The sequence below is a fragment of the Nothoprocta perdicaria genome, unplaced genomic scaffold, assembly GCF_003342845.1.
Source record: "Nothoprocta perdicaria isolate Ctin4 unplaced genomic scaffold, notPer1 scaffold_6, whole genome shotgun sequence".
In the NCBI taxonomy this organism is placed as follows: domain Eukaryota; kingdom Metazoa; phylum Chordata; class Aves; order Tinamiformes; family Tinamidae; genus Nothoprocta; species Nothoprocta perdicaria.
In genome coordinates, this window is record NW_020455865.1 from 1,969,130 (window position 1) to 1,989,534 (window position 20,405).

Consider the following 20,405-nt stretch of genomic DNA (forward strand, 5'->3'; position numbering starts at 1 on the left):
CGTGATCCTCTTTACACAGGGACAATTATCCAGAATGCCCCTTCCAGGCAGAAATCAAGGAGTTAACTACGAGAACGCTCAAAACTATGTTTGGAGAACAAATACACACTTCTGGCACCCAGAGGGTACAAATAACCTAAATTTTACTTTTCTCCCTCATGGGAAAGCTGGGTAAATGTTTGTACAAGTCAGTTATTTAGGGGAATATAGGATTTCCTCCGAGCTAGAAACTCCTCTTCCTCTGCCTTGCCCATGTAAGGGCACCCTGGGAAGAAGCAATGATGAATGAGCAGCCGTGTGGMAGGACTCGCACAAAAATAGCCTGGGTGAGTGAGGGGCCTGCGAGAGCKGCGGAGACGGGCGAGAGGAGACCTGGCTTTTGCATCCACTGCCTCCAGCCACTATGGCTTGTCTGAGCAGGAAAAACGAGGTGAAACGAGAAGACGGGCACGTATGACGGCCGGAGAAGGTATTTGGGGAGACGTGGTCTTTGCACGTGCCTTTTCTCATGCCTAAGTTGTTAATGAATGTGTCTTGCAGGAGCACTGCCTGCCTGGTAGAGAGGGCTGCGCTGCTTAGATTTATTGCTGCTGTTTAGACTGGGAGGGAACCAGAGAGATCCCGTGTTAATCGTGCTGGTGCTCAAGTCCCTTGTGGAGGGTGTTTGGGAGGCTGATCTGAACCCACCAAGGACGCGAATGCAAGAAAAKCATCTGTTAAACTGGATTCATGCTCAGTGTAAACACTCCCACCAGAGCTGAAATGTTTCTTGGAGGCTTCTGCTACACTTTATATGTAGCAAGGGAACTTCTCTGCTTAGCACTGGAACAGTCCCTGCGGCTCAAGGCCATTAGTTACCCCCAGGTTTTTGATTTTCTAGAGGTGAATTGTAAGGTGCCTTGGCCAGTGTTTGCACTGAACCGGACTCTGTAGCTAATGAGTAACCAGTTCTCCCAGGCAAGATGACTTGCTTAGACATTCCAAAAAGTCAACCTGGTGGATTGCAACAACTATTGCTTTGGTTTGCAGGGAGGAGCTTGGCCTCCCTGTGTTCCAGGTGTAATTGCAATAGAAAATCATAAAACCACAGGGGTAAATGCCTGGTATTTTTGAAGTGTTTATGTAGCAGAGATGAGAAGGAATTCTGCTCTTGTTTTCCTCAACTGATTAGGAAAGAGAAGCATGCAGCCCTGGCGGGAGATGGAAATTCAGGCTTCAGCAAGCCTGTCAATACGCGGTGTTGCTGAAACTGCCGCGGGAGAGCACCCTCCAGTGCCCATATGTCACTGGGAAAAGATTCCTGGAATTTCCCCTGATATTTAATTTAACATAGGACATCCAAGCGAACTAAATGTCCTCATTAGAAAAAAAAAAGCTGTTGGGTTCTAATATGGCTGAGTATCACCCTTGGCTGAAGAATAGCAAAGTAGGTCATTGCTGATGTTCATGGCTCTTTTGGCTCTGCAATAATATTTACTGCATCTGTTTGAATCCTTCCCGTTCTCCACCGTGACCTGTTCCYGGCCTCCACGCCTGGTTCCCAAGTGCTGCAGGAGGTTTGTTTTGGAGACCCTTCGTGTTGCTCTTGCAGCGGTGCCAGACTGTGCTGGAGTGAGGAGCGTCTCATTCATCCTTCTTGTGAATAAAGTGGGCGAGGGCCGCGCTGGTGTGTGTGGCCATGGGGGCGTCTGGCCGGGCATCCTCGGCAGCCCCAGACAAGGGGCACAGAGCTGTCCCTCCCTGTTGGGCTGCTGCAGCCTCTGGTGATCCCGAGCTGGTTGTGGTACTTGAAGGACATGCATGGATGCTTCCTCCTAGAATCTGTCTAGTCCCTCTTGAACCCCTTTGATATTTCTGCCCTGCAGTTTGTCTGGGTTCCTGCAGCTCTTGCACTGCATCCGCTGGTCCTTTGGCTGGACTTCACCTGCCTTATCGAGTCTCTTTCCAGGCTAAGGACTCCCGAGCTGTTCAGGGTTCCTTGCACATGAAGCTTCTCCATCGCTGCCATGTCTGGTGGATTCCTTGTACCATACATATCTCCTTTGCAGGGGGGAAGCAGCTCCGTGTGTGGCTCCCCGTGCATTTGGCCTGCRGTGGAACAGCCTGTCCAGTCTGATTCTCTGTTCTTTGCCTAATCACTCCTAATGGTTGTCCTTTTTTTTTTTTTCATTATTACTATTTTTTAAGCTGACCTCTGCTGACGTTCAGCTGTTGACTTTGTACAACGACTTTCCTCTTTCCTGAGTGCTAGCAGCTAATTTGCTGACCTTGTGGTGTCTGTGGAGGAAGATGATTTTTCCCCCATGTGCAGATGATGATAATTGATGATAATTTTCATTAAGTGCTTTATCATCAGGTCACTCAGTAGGGTAAGATCCTCCTGCAGCCTGTTACAGACAGCATTAGGTTTGACCTAGGTAATCAGGAATGATCATCCTCATTTCTGAACTYTCGGAGCAGCAGAGAGCCTTGTGCAGCCCCACTGATAATGTTGACTCCAGTGCTCCCCTTTGCTTGTTTCCTATCTCTTAACCCAGGAGACATCTCCTTTTTGTCTCCCTGCATCCCTGGTCGGGCAGGTAGGTTGAAAAGCTGCCTCTCTGGGGATTTATTTCTGTAAGACTTTGTATTCCTGAACAGCATGAAAAGACTCTTTCTCCACCCACGTCTCTCTTATTATTTTCTGCTTTCAATAGAAGGGAATGTTCTACAGGGGTCTGAAGCTCAGAGAAGTTTCTTGTCCTTGCTTTGCCCCTAGCTGCCTCCAGCCTTTTGGGATTGCACAGAAGGGAGAATTTTCTGAGCAGATCATTAGCAAAAATTAGCATCTTCCTAATCTTTCTGCCTTTTTTTAAAATATGAACCTGAGAAGTCTTGTGCTTTGGCACATTTGGCAGAGCAAATCACAGCTTCTCGCTTGGGATGGGGCAGACACTGCCAGGACTGTGTGGGTCAGGGTAGCAGATGCCCTGCCAGCTCGTGTGAGTGACGGTTGTGCCGCAAGCTCTGCTCTTGAGCCCAACTCTCATCCCAACAAGAGCTGGGAGCAGTGAGCTTTTTCCTGCTTGCAACCTGTAACTGATGAAGATGAGGGTGCTGSCTAGTTGCTAAGGGGTGATGGGTGGGACTGGCCCCAGGTGAGCCTCATGTGGGAGGGAATTGCTGAGAGAGATGGGATTGGGCAGCAGGAAGAGGGCCAAGGAACTTAAAGCTTCAGCTTAATTAAAGCTAAGGTTTTTTCCTCTCTTGAGAGGAAGGAGTTCCACCTTTGCCTACAAGTGAGTGCACTGAGGAGMACAATGTTCATTGTGTTGATTGTCTTTACAAGAGCCAGGAGCACTCAGAGGGCTCGCGTGGCGCTCTGGGCAGCGCTCGTCTTCACAACCTTCTGTGTGGAGAGGAGCTCACGTGTGTTCTTGTCAAAGCTGATGGGGACAGAGGGTCGTGTCCTGGCAGGGGAAGGGCTGGGAGCTCCGGGGACCCTGCGCTGCAGCGTCGAGCTCCCACGAGGAAGATGTAGCTTAGTGCTGAAATCCATAAATAGCCCTGCAGATTGCTGGGTCAGGAATTTCCCGGCTGGGTTAGTGACCTTGGCTCAGCAGACGTTTTTTCAGGTTCTTGCCTCCTTCAGCGGTTGGCCTTGGCCAAGATACGGGCCGGGCTGCGTGTGCTGGAGTGCATGTGCCTGTGTGAGCGGCTGCTCCTGTGAGTGTCCCCTGCGGGAAGGGCATGTGGGGCTCAGCATAGGCTTCAGTCCCCACCTCCGGCAGAGAACAAGTTTTGCAGGGAAGATTTTGGCAGAAGGGAGTGAGTCGGGTCCCACTGGGCTTTGTGCTGACAGCCCTTCTGAAAGGATTTCCCTTCCTGGGAGGTGGGAGAGGGATGAGGAGCAATGCAGAGGTCCTAAGAAAGCCACGTTGGTAGGTTGTGCTGTAAGTAATCATCTAAGCTAATGAGCAGCCTATTTGCATATTTACACAATAGACTACAATGACTGCAAATGGGCCATTCTGCTAATCAAGAGAAGCGAGCACTTGCTGGGTGTTGTCCCRAGCTTCCCTGTGCAGTCTGGAGCTGCGCTAGGATCCAGCAGCGCCTTGGGAAGGGGCTCTGCCCCGTCCATCCCAGCTGGGCACGTTGTGGTTTGCCAAGGCCTCTGTGTCCACGCGCTGGGTGCAAGGTGCAGGACACAATGACGCTTTTTCCAGCCGAACATCCCCAAAATGAAGTGTTCTTCCTGGTAGCTCTTGCTTGTGTCTGCCTGGGACCTTGGCCGGGTGTCCCCTGCTCTTGTCCTCGTTGTGCCAGGGCCCCTGGTTCATGGAGAGCTTCAAGGTGGCCAAGGTGGCTTGACCATCACTCGCCTACRGGATGCGCTCGGTTCTGCTGGGGGGATTAAACCATGAAGTGGCTCCTTGGTGGGGCTGCTTTGGGCTCGGATGAGTTCTACCCTGTTGTATAAACCGCAAATGTGCCCGAGGTTGGAGGGAGCGCGGAGACGGTGCGGAATTGTTAATACGAGGTTGTCTAATAAGAAAAATGACTCTGGACCCRCGAGGTACAATTTATACTTTTATATTCTAGAAAATAGCATTGCCAGCAGGGGGAACATTTGCCGAGTTTTGCACTGACTCATACTTCCTGTTAATTTTCACCACGAAATACACAAAATGCTAGTTTTTCTCTGAGGCCTGTGGTGCTAAATTGCCTCTGGATGTATAAAGCTAAGCAACAGATGGATTTTTTTTTCCTTTTTCCGGCGGTCTGAGCGGTTCTGTAGAAGCTTCGAGCAACTGCAGCTCTGACACAAACATTCCCGCTGCCCACGGAGGCAAACCTGGATTCCGGAGTCTAATCTGGGAGACTAAGCGATGATTTGGGCATTATGTGGGGGTTCTTCAGAGCCCTTTCAATTCTTTGAAACAAAGATGAAGTCYTTGACCATCTTATGATAACAAGAAGCTGATAGACAATTAAACAGAAAGGAAAGCAGCTGGTTATGGGTGCAGAGAAATGCTCATGAAATAGAGAAAATAATCTTTTAAAAACAAGTTTCACAACACATATCTTGCCCTGTTTCCTTTTGTTTCCCATATCAAGCTCGGAGCCTCAGTCAGGGGTGTCTGTTCTCTGCTCCTTCCCATGCAAGAGCACCCATAGCCTGGCAGGACGACTCTGTTACTTAAGCTTGGGCAATATGTGTTTATTTATTTATTTATTTTCCCCCCATTGCAGTCGTAGCCCTGTGTCTTTCCCTATTCCGAGGTCTCTTGTAATTGAGAGCTGGTGGCATCACTACACTCAGCTGTCCCTGTCRCTGCGGAGGGGGAGCCTGTCCCTGACTCCGGAGAAGGAGCTCGTGCTTCCATGAGCACTTGGCCTTTGGGAGACCCCACCGAGATGTCGCTCAGAAAGYCCCTGTAACCTGGTAACCATGGGAGCTGTGGGAGGAGAAGCAAATAAATGATGATTATATATATTTTAATAAATATAGAAAATGAAAGGGCAGCGTTTCCTGAGCAGCTTGGCTTCTCGAGGAGGCTGGTGGCCAGGAGGGCTTTGAGAGCCTGGTGGCTGCTGAGCCCGTCTCCACAGGTGGCACCAGCGCTGGGCAGGGGCCAGCAGCTCTGCCCACGCGAGGGCCACGGGACCTCGTCCTCCTTGGAGGAGGCTGGAGACAGGGTGCGGAGAAGGACAAAGGGGCAGGACTCCCCTTTTGCTGGGTGCTGTTGGAGTGATTTCTCATTTGAAAGGGCTGGTGGGTGCCTGGGAAGCTTGGCAGCGGAGCCGGGAGCGCTCGTGCCATGGGAGCTGGCTGCGCAGGCGGGACGAGGGCACGCATGCCAGCAGCTGAGGCTGCCAAGCAGCAGGCAGCCTTGGAAGAGCCCTTGCCCTGAGGAGCGGCTGGTGTCCTGCCCGGAGCCGGGAGCGCGCCGGGCTCCTCGCCCTGGTTATCAGTGCCCCCGGCTCAGGGCTGAAGGAAGGTTCGGGGAGCGGTGGCGCAGGGCCGGGCCCTGCAGGGCAGGGCACGGCAGGGCACTCGCTGGCCTGGGGGCTCGCTGAGCACAGGTGGGATGGAGCGGCCCCGCGAGGGCTTTGCAGAAGGTCCTACGGCTCTCCACTTCCAGGATTGCGTTTTCCTGGCCATGCACCCAGAGCCCCTGGATGCTCAGGGAAGAATGGAGCAAGGAGCTGCCAGCAGGATCTCCCTGCTCTATCTCTCCTCACAGCATGAAGCAGGAGAGAGGAGGGTCTGGGCTGTCTGTTATGTGAGGGTTGGCTTCAGAAGTAGGTTCAGCTGTTCCTTCCCCTAAGGAAGAGAGAAAGGCAATTCCGGATGGCTCTTTAAAAAGCTTATAATTCCCCTGAGGCATCACTGAGAGCTTTGGAGCTCCCCGTGGGGCCTGGCAGGTCAGAGCCTTTGGATCATGGCACTTGCAGGCATTTCAATGGGATGCCCAGGAGGAACTCGGATCGTTTCCTTCTGCATCAGTGACACATGTAGATTTTCCCTGCTAAAGCCAGCAGCAGAATTCCTGAGATGTGCTGCAGCGGGCTGCCTGCCTGGCGCTTCCCGGGGGTGAAGCCGTCCCTGGGGCAGCGGGAACCTGGGCAGGCTCCGGAGTGCTCTGCCGAGCAGCTCCCACCAGCACCCACCAGTGCATAGAGATCACTGCTCTGCTGGGTGCAGTATCCTCCCTGGGGACATCACTTCTGTGCGCATCCCGTGCTGAAATGTGGTGAGGGAAAAGCAGGACAGTGGCTGCTCCATGTTGGAAAACCTGGCGAGAGGGACCTGGTTTGCTGAAGTGGTTGTGTCCAGCTCCAGGTCAGCAGGAGGAGAGATCCCCAGAGAGATGCTGTTAGGATCCCTGTTTCCGTATTCCCAAGGCATGGAGCTGCAGACTGTCCCGTTGAGGGAGGCAGCAGCCTGGTGAGGGTGCAGGAGAGCGGCGCGATTTCTGCGTGCCCATTGCACCAAGCATGTCTGGTGGTGCGTGGTCCTGCAGAAAGGAAAGGGAGGCAAGATAAAAATAAAGCTTCGGTCCTGTACTTAGCTATAAACCACTCTGGGATTTTTTTTTCCCCAATAATATCTGAAGACTGTGCAATAAAAAATCTTGTTCATGAATTTTTTATTTTTATACCACCAGTGCTTGGAAGAACTAGCTGGATTTCTGTGGCCTCTCTCTAGCTCAGAATGGCTGTGTGTAGGGAGAGAGGAGGGTGGCAAATTCTTCATGCCAATGTAAAGAAATCTGCACAGTGCAATAGCACTTCTGCCCAAGACATTGGCTGTATCTTAAAGTTCCTGTTCAGTAAAGATATCCTTAACAAATAGGTGTGTATAATGTAAGTCATACCTATTTGCTGAACCTTCATCTAAAACCAGAACAAACAAATGTGCCAAATTCTTAAATTTCTGAATGATTTTATGTGCAAGAATAATATATGCAAAATTTAGCTGTTACTGTGGATATCTGAGAACAAACTCGGATGCAAATGCGTAGCAGAAGTTATGTTTCCAGAGATACTGATATTATTAGATATTTTTACTATAATTTCTTAACACTAAGAAAGGACAGCCGTAAATATTTGCTTTGCTTCACAAAATTGACATATGATCTGAGGCCAAGAGAAGAGTGAATAATTTAGTCAAAAAAGAATTGCCTGATACATGGGGAACCCAAGATTTGATGCTTAAAGCGAGTACTAGTGTATAGAAAGGAGCAGCCTCAGCTCTCGGCGAGCACGGRTGATTTCCCGGAGCTCGTTGGGTGATGAAGCGGTGGGAGCCGTGGGCAGCGCGAGCCGCAGTGGCGGCTCTGCGGGAAGATGCCCTTTCCGCAGGGCAGTCTGTGGCCCACGTCTGCCRCGGCTCTGGGAAAGGCGGCAGCATCTGCTCTCTGAAACAGGCCCTTAGTCACTGGTGGAGTTTGCTGGGTGAGAAAGTCTCCTTCGAATGGATTTATAATTGGAGGCAGGAACTTGATCCCCCACTTTAAAATGAGTGAAAGGTTGGTACAACTTCTCCCTCCTTCCCTGCCAAAAACTCCCATTTAGGATGTTATCTTGGCCTCAATAAATCATGTTAGGGCCAGCAACTTTGCTGGAGGTAGCCTGGTGAAATTAGCTTTTTGGCTCATGACAGWTAAGCTTTAAGAGGCAAGGCTTGCTTGTGGCTTTGTCATTAGATGCCCCTTTGCCCTGTGGGCTAGAGATGGGCAGCTAACTGCTATACTTATATCAGTCTATATCCAGAGGGAGTCCTTGGGTTGTCAGGAATTTGGCCTGATTTCTCTTAAAGACTAAGTTTTGGATCAATTTATATCCTAGAATAACCTCCCTGAAGCCCAAGGCTCTGCACGGATGTGTGACTCAGTGCAGAGCCTCGACTGCAGTGTGTGCGTATGGCAGATAAAAGGAATTGAAAAGCTCTGGGGGTATGGAATTAAGTGGCAAACAGCAGCAGTGAAAATCACCCAAAGCGCTGAGAGTGAGCACAGTTATCTTCAGGGCTGTGTTCAGCAGAAATGCCGTGTGCTGGTTGCTCTTCCAGAAACTTGGAAGCAGCAGCTGAGGAGGACTTTAGAACCCAGTCAGCTGGGAAGTTATTTATATGGGCTTGAGTTGTTAAAGGTGTGGAACAGTCGGGAGACCCTGAGGTCACATCTCTGCAGCATGCAGCAAAATAAGAGGTGTTGTCTTGTTGCCAATTTTGTGTTAAGCTCTTGAAGGTCTTTTGCATTTAGAAAGCTTAAATGATGTGTGCTGGAGGCAAAGCCATGGGAAAATGGTAGGATCTGGTCTTGTAGGTGATTGRGGTGAGACCCTGGGAAGTGCACAGGAGTCTTGCCCTCCAGTGTCACCTGTGAGGGACAAAGCTGCAGCCAGACCATGGCACCGTGTGTCCTCCCCTCAGCCCTCCCTGCCGGTCCCACTTTCCACAAAGGACTCATGGAACCTGAGTTATGCTGGTAACACAGATGAATTTCACTGAGGAAGCCAGGTACTAATGGGTCAGGACCGGTGATCTTGCCTTGTGCATCTGTATGCAGGCTGCACGTCCCTGAGGGCTTTTGTCTTGTAAGGGGAACTTTCAGTTATGGTTTGAAAAAAGGAGAGRAAAGGCAAGCTCTTAACCATTTTAAATAAGAGACAGAGGAAACCTGAATGGGTTCAGGGTCGCAGGGCAGTGTGCTCAGAAAGCTGCATGCAGGTGATCACAGGCAACTCTCCCTGCACTGGAGTCACTCCCAGGCATTTGTGAGACTCTGTGCTTGGAGAGCTGTCGGTATGCTGAGGAATGACCATGATATATCCTGTGCCATGCCACTTGGCAGCTGGACAGATGACTGACTCATCAGTGTTCGTGGTCTCTCATTTAATACTGGGACTGTTGGGATGATTTAAGGGCCAGCTGCCCGGCAAGGAGGTTGTGCTTACGCTTCCAGCCGTGTTACAGTGCCGTTTCCTCCTCTCCCTSCCATCCACACTTTTCCTTGAGGCGGGAGGGAGGCCGGGGGTGGATCCCGGTTTTGTTGTCAGCTCTAGATCTTTATTGCAAGCGATTTTGATTTCCTCCCGGCGCCCGGCATTGCTCATTGGCTCCTCTTGCGCTCTTTGTTTGCCTGCTGAGAAGCAAATGTCCTGTGCCGAGCGCTGGCGGGCGGCGGGCGGGGCGCCGGGCCCCCCCCGGGCGCCCCACGCGTGAGACTGCTCCGTGCCACCCATGCCCCCGGGGGGAGCGCTCTGCCGGGGGGGCACGGCCGCCTGCCCCGCAATGTAATTGCGGCCGGGGGGCTGCGCGGCTCGGGCGCTGCGGGCTGCGGGGCCGGCCCCGGGGGAGGTGCCGCGGCGGGGGCGGGCAGGGCAGGGCAGGGCGCCCCCCCCCATTGCCGCTGCCCCCTTCTCTCCCGCAGGCTCTCGTCGCCCGGCGGCGGCGGGGACGGCGGCGGGAGCCACAAGAGCGGGGTCATCCTGGACATCGCCGCCCTGAAGATGACGGAGCTGGAGTCCGAGGTGCTGCCGCTGCCGCCTCGCTACCGTTTCCGCGACCTCCTGCTGGGGGACCAGTCCTTCCAGAGCGACGACAGGTACGGGCGGCCGGGGGGCGGACAGGCACACACGCGCCRGGATGTGTACCCGGGGAAGCGCACACCGCGCGTGGGGACACGGGCCGGGACAGCGGGCACGGGGACACACACAGCGGGGACGGGGACAGGGACAGGGGGACGGGGACAGGGACGCGGGCGCCTAGCCGGGGGCGCGGCGCTCTCCATGGTGCTGATTCCCGTGCGGCGCGGCGCTCTCCATGGTGCTGATGCCCGCGCGGCGCGGAGCTCTCCGCGGTGCTGACGCGGCCGGGCCGGCTTTGCCGTGTGGGCACCGGCACCGGGGCTGGCAGGGCCGGGGGGCTCCGGGACGCCCGTGTCCGACCCGTGCTGCGGGCAGAAGGCGCCAGCCTGTGTGCGGATGTGTCCGAGTGCGTAGGTGAGCTTGTGCTGGGAACGTGCCGGCTGCTGAGGCCACTGGCCTGCGGGACTCTTGCYGTGCGTGTGCCAAAGTGTGCAGCTATTTCGGGCAGCCTGCCCTGTCTGGGAGTCCCACGAGGGGCAAGGAGGAGGAATAGGAACCTCAGGAAGGTGCCTGGGGCATAGAGCATGAGTGGCTGGTGTAACTCAAACCATGTGTAGAGTCTGGTCTGAGTGCACATCTATTTAATGGGAGAAGCTGGCTGAGTCCTGCCTCCAAAACTGCCTTTGCAGCACTGGATCCTGGTGGGAGCAAAGGGACTCCAAACAGCCGCTGTGGATGCAGCACAGCTCTGTTTCCTGGKTTGACAAGGGAAATGGCCTTTGTGGACTGAGTGCCAAATGCCATTGCTCTCTGGCAGGCAGGAATTTGCTAGCAGGTTGACTACTGAGCTAAAGCCAAAGGAGAAATGTCATGCGTGGCAAGATAATTCCTTGAGGGAAGCAGTTAAATAAAGAGGATTAAGGACAACCATCCTTTCAACTCTGTTCGTAACACAAAAATCAAGGAGCTAAAGTGCAGGGGAGAATCAACAAGATTGTCAGCTTTTCRCACCAATTAACTGCATGTTGTAATCAGTAACAGAGAGCTGTAACTCCTGTTGAAATAAGTCTTCAGCTACTGCCGAGTTAGCTTTCAGGTAGCTGCTGTGTATCTGGTATACTCACATAAAAGCTTTTATGYACTCGTGTTAAAAGATATAAAGGTTGGACTTTTTCCTTTTAATGTCCTTAAATGTCAGGCATACAAAATGCGAATATACGTTCAAAAATGTAGGATCTACTGATGTTCTAAATAAGCAAATGTGTTTATTAATGCTGCAAAGGAGTTGATCTTACACACACACACGACATCTGTGATCTTCAAGATTTCAATGTTTTTATTTCCTTAACAGGTACTTAAAAAAGAGTATAGATTTATGACATCAGGTGGGAGTCAGCCTTGAAATTTCTCCTGTTTAAAAAAAAAAAAAAAAAAAAACTCTGAATTTCAGAATGGTTGTGATCTGGATTCTTTTGGAGAAGCATGAAGGTCACAGTTATGATAGTTTTCATCTTTAAATATTTGGGAAGGATCTGCAGTACTGAAGACAGAGATTGCAGATTGTGTTTATTCAGGATGCTGACGGTATTAACTGTTAGTCTCCATTTGCATCTGGCTTTGAGTGTTCCTTATTCAGAACCTCTCTTTATTTTTAGTGTGGAGACACTCTGGATTATATGGGGGCAAATCCGTCAGCTTTGTTTCTCAAGATGTCTTTGTTTCACTATTTATTTGGTGCTGATGTGTTTTCATTTGTTTGTTTGTTTTTCTTTTTTTTTTTTTTAATAACTCTTCTCTTCATTTAGAAAATACTGAAAATTTCAGCGTGTTTGAGGATGCAAAGCTATGAGCACATGTTTCCTATTCACATGTAGTCTGGTTGACAATGAGGAATTGAGGTGAATCACTGCTCTAGGCCTTTGGAAATGCTACTTTTAGGCGTCAGTTGCAGTACAAGACATTAATGATACTGGGACCTTATAGCTGAAGCAGATCCTCCAGAGCAATCATGACTAGTAGATTATTAGTCTGCTCTGAACCAATTAAGTAGCTGATTTAGTCTAGCAGAATAAAAAGGGAAAGACTTTTTGACTTTGTTGTGTTTATAAATACTAAGTAGCTCAGAGCTCTGCTTTGAAGTGCTTTGTTTCAGCACTGACAGCAATGTGGCCTCTTACTGCTGAAGAAAATTTCCCTACCTGAACAGTATGGGCAATGGTGAATGATCAGGCAGAACTCCTTGACTTAGGGATGTAACACTGGAAGAAAACAACAATAGAACCAAGCATCTCATTTCTTCCTAGAAGCAATGTTAAAAACATTAATATCAGCTTTTGAAAAACTGCCCCAGTGTGTTAGCGTGTTGCTGAAAGCGATGAGGTTTCTGGGGTCAGCAGAAGACTGAAAGGATTAGAGACGTTATGGGAATCCACAATTCACTTCTGGGGCATTAGAACCACTTCGGTTGGAAATTTATTAACCCATCCTCAGTGCGGCGGATGCTGAGAGACACAACGCGGCTGAGGTAAGGGAATGAGGTAATGCTGGAGCCCAAGGAGGCCAGAGCTGGCTGGAGCCAGTGAATAATTAGAGAGCTGTGGGGTGGCAGGAGGAGGGACGTGTCCAGGTACCTCAAGGAACCGCAAGGATCGACCAAGGCAGGTGGAAAGCACTACAGCTCATTTACTTGTGGTTCTTGAAAAAGGTAAGGAGAGGTCATCTAACCACGGAAGGCTAGTTCTTTGGCAGGCAGTCTGGTCGACATGAAAATTAAAATAGTATTTTAAATATTGTGTAGGAGACAGCAATAAATCAGAGAGGAAGCAGATAGGAAAAGACCTGTAGTAGAGAAAGGAGAGGATAAAGACGGAGGTGCAGCAGAGCAAGAGCCTAGTGTGAAGCAGATCTTGTGTCACTCAGGGGAAGGTCTCATTCCAGGGTCCTCTGATTCATCTTTGGAACTCTCTGCCATGAGGCACGTACAAGACTGGGCTTAGCTGTGTCTAAGTGTCTATCTGACATTTTTGCAAGGCAGGTTATTTAGATGGTTGCAGTGGCACTCACTGTCATTCACTTCTAAATATCCAGAGCACACAGACAGCTCTCCCAGGACTTCAGTCTGACTAGCAGAGTCTGGGAGGTGATCTCTGCTTTGGACAGGTTTCTCTTTGGGCTCCTTTGGGAAGCTGAAATTTGCCTCAGTTGTCTATTAAAAGTCCTGTCTAGTTTAGAAGTTCCTTTCCCCCTTTTTAGAAGGTCTGTTGGTCTGAAATAAAAAATAGAYGTGACTTTCTCTGTTATGGCAGTATCATGTTTCTTATCTCTCTGACATTTTGTTGCCATTAAAGTATCCAGAGCCACTGGAATACAGCAGTAAAAGTAGGAGTGTGTAATGTTGAGCCAATAACAAAAAGAAGGTGAAGAGGCAAGGGAATGAACATTGGTTTTGTGTGTCTCCCTTTCACCTACGTGGCACGCAACTCATGCAGTGATGGGAATCCTCCACTCAGCGGCATGGGGAGCACATGGGTGCGGGAACAAGGCTCCTCCGATGGAAGGAGCAGTGCAGCAGCTCGTTGGTGGCACGAKTTCGGGATTTGTGAGGAGGGCTTCTGTTCAAAAGTGCTATTGGTATTTGCTGATTAAAGGCAGCTGAGAAAGCACATCTGCTGAATTGATAAATATTGTTTTATCCCACAAGCTGTGTCATTCCTTTGATCCTTGCTATCCTGACTACGGCAGTTTTTGATCTCCTGCATTCTCTTTTCYTGGGCAGTGCTGACAACTGAGTTGGAGCAAGTATATTTGGAAAAAAAAATCAACCCATAAATAAAATTAAACTTTATCTCCGAGCTACTCCATTAATGAGCTTGTTTGTTGCCTAATTTAAATAGTCTGAATACTTTCCAGAAAATCAGCATCAAAAGCCACAGTCCTATTTACAGTAGCAAGAAGTAATGGATGTCACTTTGATTAAGTGCATCTTTCTGAGACTAATTATCAGCAAAGAATCGTTTTGATGGGTGAGGATGTTTGGAATAGCTGCAGAAGGATTCAGTAGCATCTCTATAAAATTTTTAATGTTTCCTTTTTCAGATCAGAGATTCTTCAGATGTTGCATAACCAAGAAAATAGAGGATTTGACAAACAGGGCCAATKCTTTCAAGTTTATCCTTTCAGGGCRGATAGAGTTTGGAAGTTGCTGTATGACTTTCCTGATATCTGGGCTCTGCCTTTTAAACTTGTCGCTAGGTGGTGGCTCTAAATCACAGGTTGGATTGTACATAGCAGGAGAAAACCGTATTGCTGAAATAACAGGCTTTGGGGATCTTATCCTTGCAGTTTTCAGGCCCAAAGTAACTTCCTATTTGGATGCATCATTGCGTTAATGGGCCTGAGCACAGGTCTGTGTCCTTCTCCCAGGTCCCTTGCAAACCTCCTCGGTTGTGCACCTGCTCCAGTGCCATTTGATTTACTGGGTCGTTGCTCTCATTTTATTTGGAAAATGCAGATGCTAATTTAAAAGTTCTGGTTTGTATCCAGAAAAAAAAAAAAAAAAAGACATTTATTTCTGTGGTGCTGATGTAATGGGCAATGTTTTAGTTTCTGGCCTGTAATAGGAGTCCAGACTGGGCTGTTTGCACTAGTGCAGGTTTCATTCCAGGCTTCAGGAGCTCCAGCTCTGGTGCCCCTCTCTGTCACAGCCTTTCTCTGGCCAAGGTCTCTTCCTTTCCTGCAGGCTGATTCCCTGAATGCGAAAGCAGGATCATGGTATTTGTTACTGTCAGACCCGGTCCCTCCTGCAGGTCAATGCTAAGAGCCAGCCTCAGCTACTGCATTTGCAGCATCTTGCCTGGGCTGCTAAGTCCCACTTGTGCTGCCTGCATCTTCAGATCAGGGACTGAGAGCACTGACGGGGACAGCAAGATCTGCAAGGAAAACTTAGTGCCTGGGTGACTGCTCAAATTTAATTGCTCCTMCTTTGCATTTGCCACCTGGCAAGGCAAAATTAGGACATTTATTAATTGAGTTACCCTGTTTCCCTGAGTCATCCCTTCTCCAGAAAGTCCCGGTGTGGTGGCAGGTCAGCAAGCGCTGCGCTTCCTGCGGAGAAGACCAGGCCTTGCCGTCAGTCCCGGCTTCACCCTGAGGTGGAAGCAGAGCCAGGGGGGTCTGTGCTCAACACTCATGGTCATTTCCACTCACACTAGCCATTTTCCACCAACACTCGCCACTGGCATCCTCATCCCGCCTCTGGGTGTGATGTGAGGGCAGAAGACCTATTTACACTTCGGTTTCTTCTGCAAAGCTCTAGTGATGATTACTTAGCTTAGTGTCTTAATTGAAATGCTGGGTTTTTTTTTTTCCTTTTGTTTCATTTTTGTTATTTTCCTGGTACCTGTGGATATTTCTTTGAGGCTCCCCCGTAAGGCAGGATCCCCTAGACATCAGCAGGAATATTAGTAGAGTTATGAAAGTAATAGAGAAAGAGAAGTGCACTTCTCTTGTAATTATGTCTACTATTTTATAAATAAAATATCATTTTTCTTTTGAGGAGTATTGCTTTTACTTTCAGTAGCTGGCCCTTGCTAGCAATAAAAGAAAGTGCATGTGGTCTGGTGGAATGAGGGGAACCATCCCTGGAGTGATATAGTATATACAGCTGTGCCGTGATGAAAAGAAGAACATTGATTTTCAGTTATTTAACACAATCTAACACTTTGGCCTCAGATTTCCATCCCTCTCTCGTGTATTTTCCAGCTTTGTCGACTTTTAGTTTGGTTTCTATTCAATTTATTGGGAGGATAGACTTGAAAGGGGAAAACTGGTGTTTCTAATTACCTAAGAATGTCTGTCCATGTCTCCAGCAATGGAGAGGCTTGGAGGCTTATAAAGGGGACCTGGTTCTTTTTGTGCCAGGCAAGTATCACTATTCCATGACCATGCCCGCRGATCTGGGGAGGAGATGATGATGTTTCTTGTCATCCCTGCCCAGTCCAGTGCCTGCAGACATCGAGGGCAGTGTTGCTATTGGCCTCAGCGACGCTCGAAGGCCGCGCCGAGGCCATAGCTGTCACGGTGGCAGCGGTGACAGTCCATGAGACGCCTCCGCAGCCACTATCATGGGAATGCGTTAGGTTTTTCTGCTCTGTTTCTACMACTTGGTACAGTCGCGCTTGCCTCCGTGTTCCCCGGGGAGGTAATTTATTGCAGTCGCGCCGGTGATGSCGACTCCTTCCCTCCCTGTGCAACGCGCTGTGTTGCCGCTGGCGTGTGTGGGAGCAGGATGCACAGCCCCTGCTTGTAGGKGCAAAATCTGCCCCGATCTCCAATCTCTGCTGTCACCATGTCTGTGGTCACCACCAGATCTGCAGCAAATTGGCTAGTAAATGGCCACCTACATCCTCCTGTGAGGTCTGGTGTTTCRGAGGCTTCATCCTGTGGTTGAAGTTGAGCAGCGTGTGGATTGGGAGAGAGGCAAGACTGAAATTTGATTCAGAGACATCTCTGTTTCTGGGACATTCAGCTAATGAGAAGGAGAATAATTCTTCATTATCTCCTGTTTTCAGCTCTGGTTTTGGAGAGCGAAGCGAACACGTTGTCTGCTGAACCCCTGCAGCTAGCGCAGATTTCCTTGCCATGCTGCATTTGCCTCTGCTCTGTTGGCACCAGCTTGGATCTGTAGCAAAGATATGGGCACTAATTTGCAAGAAACAAATTCATACTCCTCCTGACCGACAGCTCAGTTAATGGGCCTTAAAGGCACTGTGCAAGTATCTTAGCTGTTGCCTCAGACCCGCGCTGGATGCAGCGTGCAGGAGGCCTGGAACGCTGCTCGGTGCCAGCTCCGGAGCTGCTGCCTCTTCTGCTCGTGTTGTGTTCATTTGCTRAATTACTGCAGTAGCAGACTTTAAAATCTTATTTCTTTCTTCTCTGTCAGAGGGTTCAGATAAACACTGCACTTCTACATTATACTTCATGTAAAATGTTAATGCTGAATTTCATGTGCTGTTGTTGTCTTAGTTCCTCTGTTCCTGGGTGCCTTAGGTGTTCAGGCATCTTTCAGTGCCTGAACACTTGTCTCTTTAGGCAGAAAGCCTATAACACTGGGCAAAGCAACTCTCTAAGAGTTATGTTAGTTTGCAAGCATTTTAAAGAGTTATTTTCTGCTAGAGCCTGTGTCAGACCATTAGTTGTATAGGGCAGCAGTGCTCCCCAAGGGCTCTCTGTGACTTTCTGGAGGAATTGAGGGACTTCGAGTCAGCTTTTCCTCCTTGGCCTAGCAATGGTCAGTGATCATGTCTCCATTATCCAAGGAAGGGACATCTGTTTTATTATTATTATTATTATTATTATTATTATTATTATTATTATTATTATCTTTCTCTAAGTGATGGTCTGTGTCATGTTTTTTACTGACAGACCATAAGAGTATTGCTTGATAAAGGGAGGCTTTATAGTAGAGTCCATAGACAAGACGGACACTTGAGGATAATGACCCTTTCCAAAGCAGTCACTCTGTGCTTCATTCCGAAGTGTTGGATACTGGCACTGTGACTGAAATTTCTGCAATTTGATGATGCTCTCTGCTGTTGGGATGTTGGAAAGCTGATGTGTTTACCCATGTGTTTTTCTATGATTTTTTTTTCTCTCTATAGAATAAGATTCCTCTTGAAAGAGGATGGAAACTCGTTCATTTGCACTCTCTGCAAATTGGAGTCTTCTTTGCAGTTTCCTGTGTGTGTTTTACACACAGTTGTGCAGACATGGATGTGTAGCGAGGTTCCTGTCCGGTGCCCGTCTGGAATGGGATACTCGGGGTCCGTGTCTCCTCCCGGGCCATTCACTTGGGCTCAGATCCAGTCTGCTCTTTCCTCGTCCCCAGTGCTTTTAGTGGCTGCTCCTTCACGGTGCTGTGGTAGAGCCCTCTTGAGGCCGGCGTAGACATGACTTGAGTGCTTGAGCTCCCTGCGCCTGTAGTGAAACCCCGATCTCGTTGCTCTGTCCAAGGCTCCCTGCTCTTGCACCTGCCTTCTGGCTTTTGGCTGCTGCTGTGTGCGCTGCTGCCCRATGCCAAGTGTCTCCTCGCTATCAGAGGAGATGCCAGCTCTCGCGCCAGCTCTCAATGCGTGGCCACAGCCGGGGTGAGACCTTCTCCAAGGGAAATGCCCAGAGAAGAGCTCCCCATGTTAAGGCAATGTCATTCCTGGGAGTAGGTGGGGAGAGGCTTGGGGTTTGAGCCCTGGCATCCTGCAGGCAGGAGCGACACGGCTGAGAAATGCGTTACCCTGGCACCAAAATCAGCCAGGCAAGTGCAGAGGAGGAAGGCAGGTCTTTGCCAAAAAGAGAGGGTTTCCACCCATGGAATGCCTGAAGCCAGAGCCTGTGGGATGCATCAACGTTGCCAAGGGGATTGAATTCAGGCTGCGGTTGATGCATGATTGTGAATGGGGAGAGTTTCTGCAGATGTCTTTAAAAAAAAAAACAAAAAACCATCATGTGCCCAATGTCCACGTTGTCCGAGTGTGAAGCACACAATTTTATCTTGGGTAATAGCTCCACAGGGTTGTGTTGCTTGAAAAACTTCTAATCTAATGAAATGGGTAGTAATTGGCTATTGTAAGAGATGTTAATTGAAATAATTGCAACTCTAATGTATTGCTTAATTTGGTGTTTCTAATGCATAGTCAGATGGCTTTCTCAAGGAAGGAGAAATGGATGTTAGGTGGCGCTCGTATTTCTCTGCAAGAAGGTACAGCTGGTCTCTGGAAAGATGCCTTTTTCAGTGGAGCTTTTTAGTCATTGCTCTTTAGTTCGGATTTTGAAGAAGTTGGGCTCACTTCCTCAGAGCTCAGCACGATCACACCCGTGCGCTGTGAGCCAGGGCCTTCTCTGACACCTCGGTTCCCACTTCGCCTGGCTTCAGGTTGGTCTCACCAGTCAGGCAGAGCGGAGCCCCCTCTTCAATGGCACGGTGACGTCTGCTCGCGAGCAGGATGACATCGGCTCCCGAGGCGCTCGCATGCACGAGTGCGCGAGCGAGCGACCTTCATCTCGCCGCTGCTCCCCCTCCTCCTCCTCGCCACCCATCCACACTGCCAGGTTTCTGTCAGCTTTTGGTGTCAAYGCGGCGAGTTCCCATGGGGAGGGAGAGCTTAGTCTCCTTCCAGACTTGGCCGATCTGCCGCGTTGCCACCTTGGGGACGGGTGTTGTGGTGAGCTCTGCTCAAGGGTTTCAAGCAGCTCCAAAGGTGTGACACGACAGATATGGGCTGCGATGAGGACTCTTTTGGGGTTGACATTCAGCGGTTGCCCCTTTTCCTCCTCCTCCAACACACTTCTAAAGCTCAGTGGTTTTGCTTTGTTTGGATGCTTCCTTCTCAGTATCTGSACTTGCAGGTGCACAGGGCTGGTGGAGAGGTTTATTGCCAGCTGCTATTGTGCTGAAATTGAGGGGAAAAACAATTTCTTGATGGCTTTTGTTCAGATCTCTAATGGGAGATGCTTCATTCCTGCTAAGAACTTTGCTTGTGAGTGTGTGTTCCTGATGGATGTGGTGCTCTGCGGCTTGGGAGGGCTCAGCGCTGCCTTCCAGGGCTCTGCTCTCCCARACTTGACAAGCGTGCACGAAGCTCACTGTGTGAGCCCAGTGAATGAGTCTYCCCTGATGATGTGAGCTTAAGGAAGAAAAAAAAGAAAAGAAAAAAGTAAATCTTTGGGATTTTCATTTTTTCTTCATGATATGACTAACACTTCTGTGAGCAAAACACAACCAGAAGTTCCCTCAAGCTCCCTGGGATGCTACTCCAGAAGCCTTCACAGGAGCTGCCAATGGCCCCGTTGGGTCTGTTGCAGGGTGCACTGTTCTTCACGAGTGGGCTACAGGACCTGTTGGAGCCGTTGCGCCCCGTCTCCCTGTTGGCTGCCTCAGGAGCGCGAAAGAGGAGCAGGAAGGAGCCTGCTCTCCTTCCTGTGCTCCACGTTTGCTCTTCCCCAGCCTTTGGCCATCGTGGGCGTGGGGACAGAGCCGGCTGCCTGCCCGCGGCTGCAGAACCGGGATGGGGACGCTCTCCACGTCACCCGCTGCCCAGGTTTGCAGCGAGCCGCGGTGACAGATGGGCCGGGCAGATGGGCGGCCGGGCACCGGCAAGTGCCGGAGCCGCGAGCTCCGCTGGGAGCCCTGAGCTCCGCTGGGAGCCCTGAGCTCCACTGCAACCTTCCCGAGCTGCCGCTCGGCACCGGGCAGGGGCTGCACCCTGTGATGGAGCCTTCTGCTCCTGGCTACGATGGGTGTTTCTTTTCCAAGGGGAACCAGTGCCCAGCTC

At 50.1% G+C, this 20,405-nt stretch overlaps 1 protein-coding gene across 2 annotated transcripts in view; it reads left to right on the plus strand.

The window, feature by feature from the left end:
* The first annotated feature begins 9,940 nt into the window (after positions 1 to 9,940).
* KCNT1 (potassium sodium-activated channel subfamily T member 1) overlaps positions 9,941 to 20,405 on the plus strand; it is a 42,225-nt gene continuing 31,760 nt past the window's right edge. The window contains exon 1 of one of the 2 annotated variants that reach the window (XM_026049480.1): positions 9,941 to 10,097. In XM_026049480.1, the coding sequence (XP_025905265.1) occupies positions 10,003 to 10,097 (95 nt within the window). In that variant the 5' untranslated portion in view covers positions 9,941 to 10,002. The remainder of the gene's footprint in view (positions 10,098 to 20,405) is intronic. The other variant, XM_026049479.1, reaches the window with a different exon arrangement.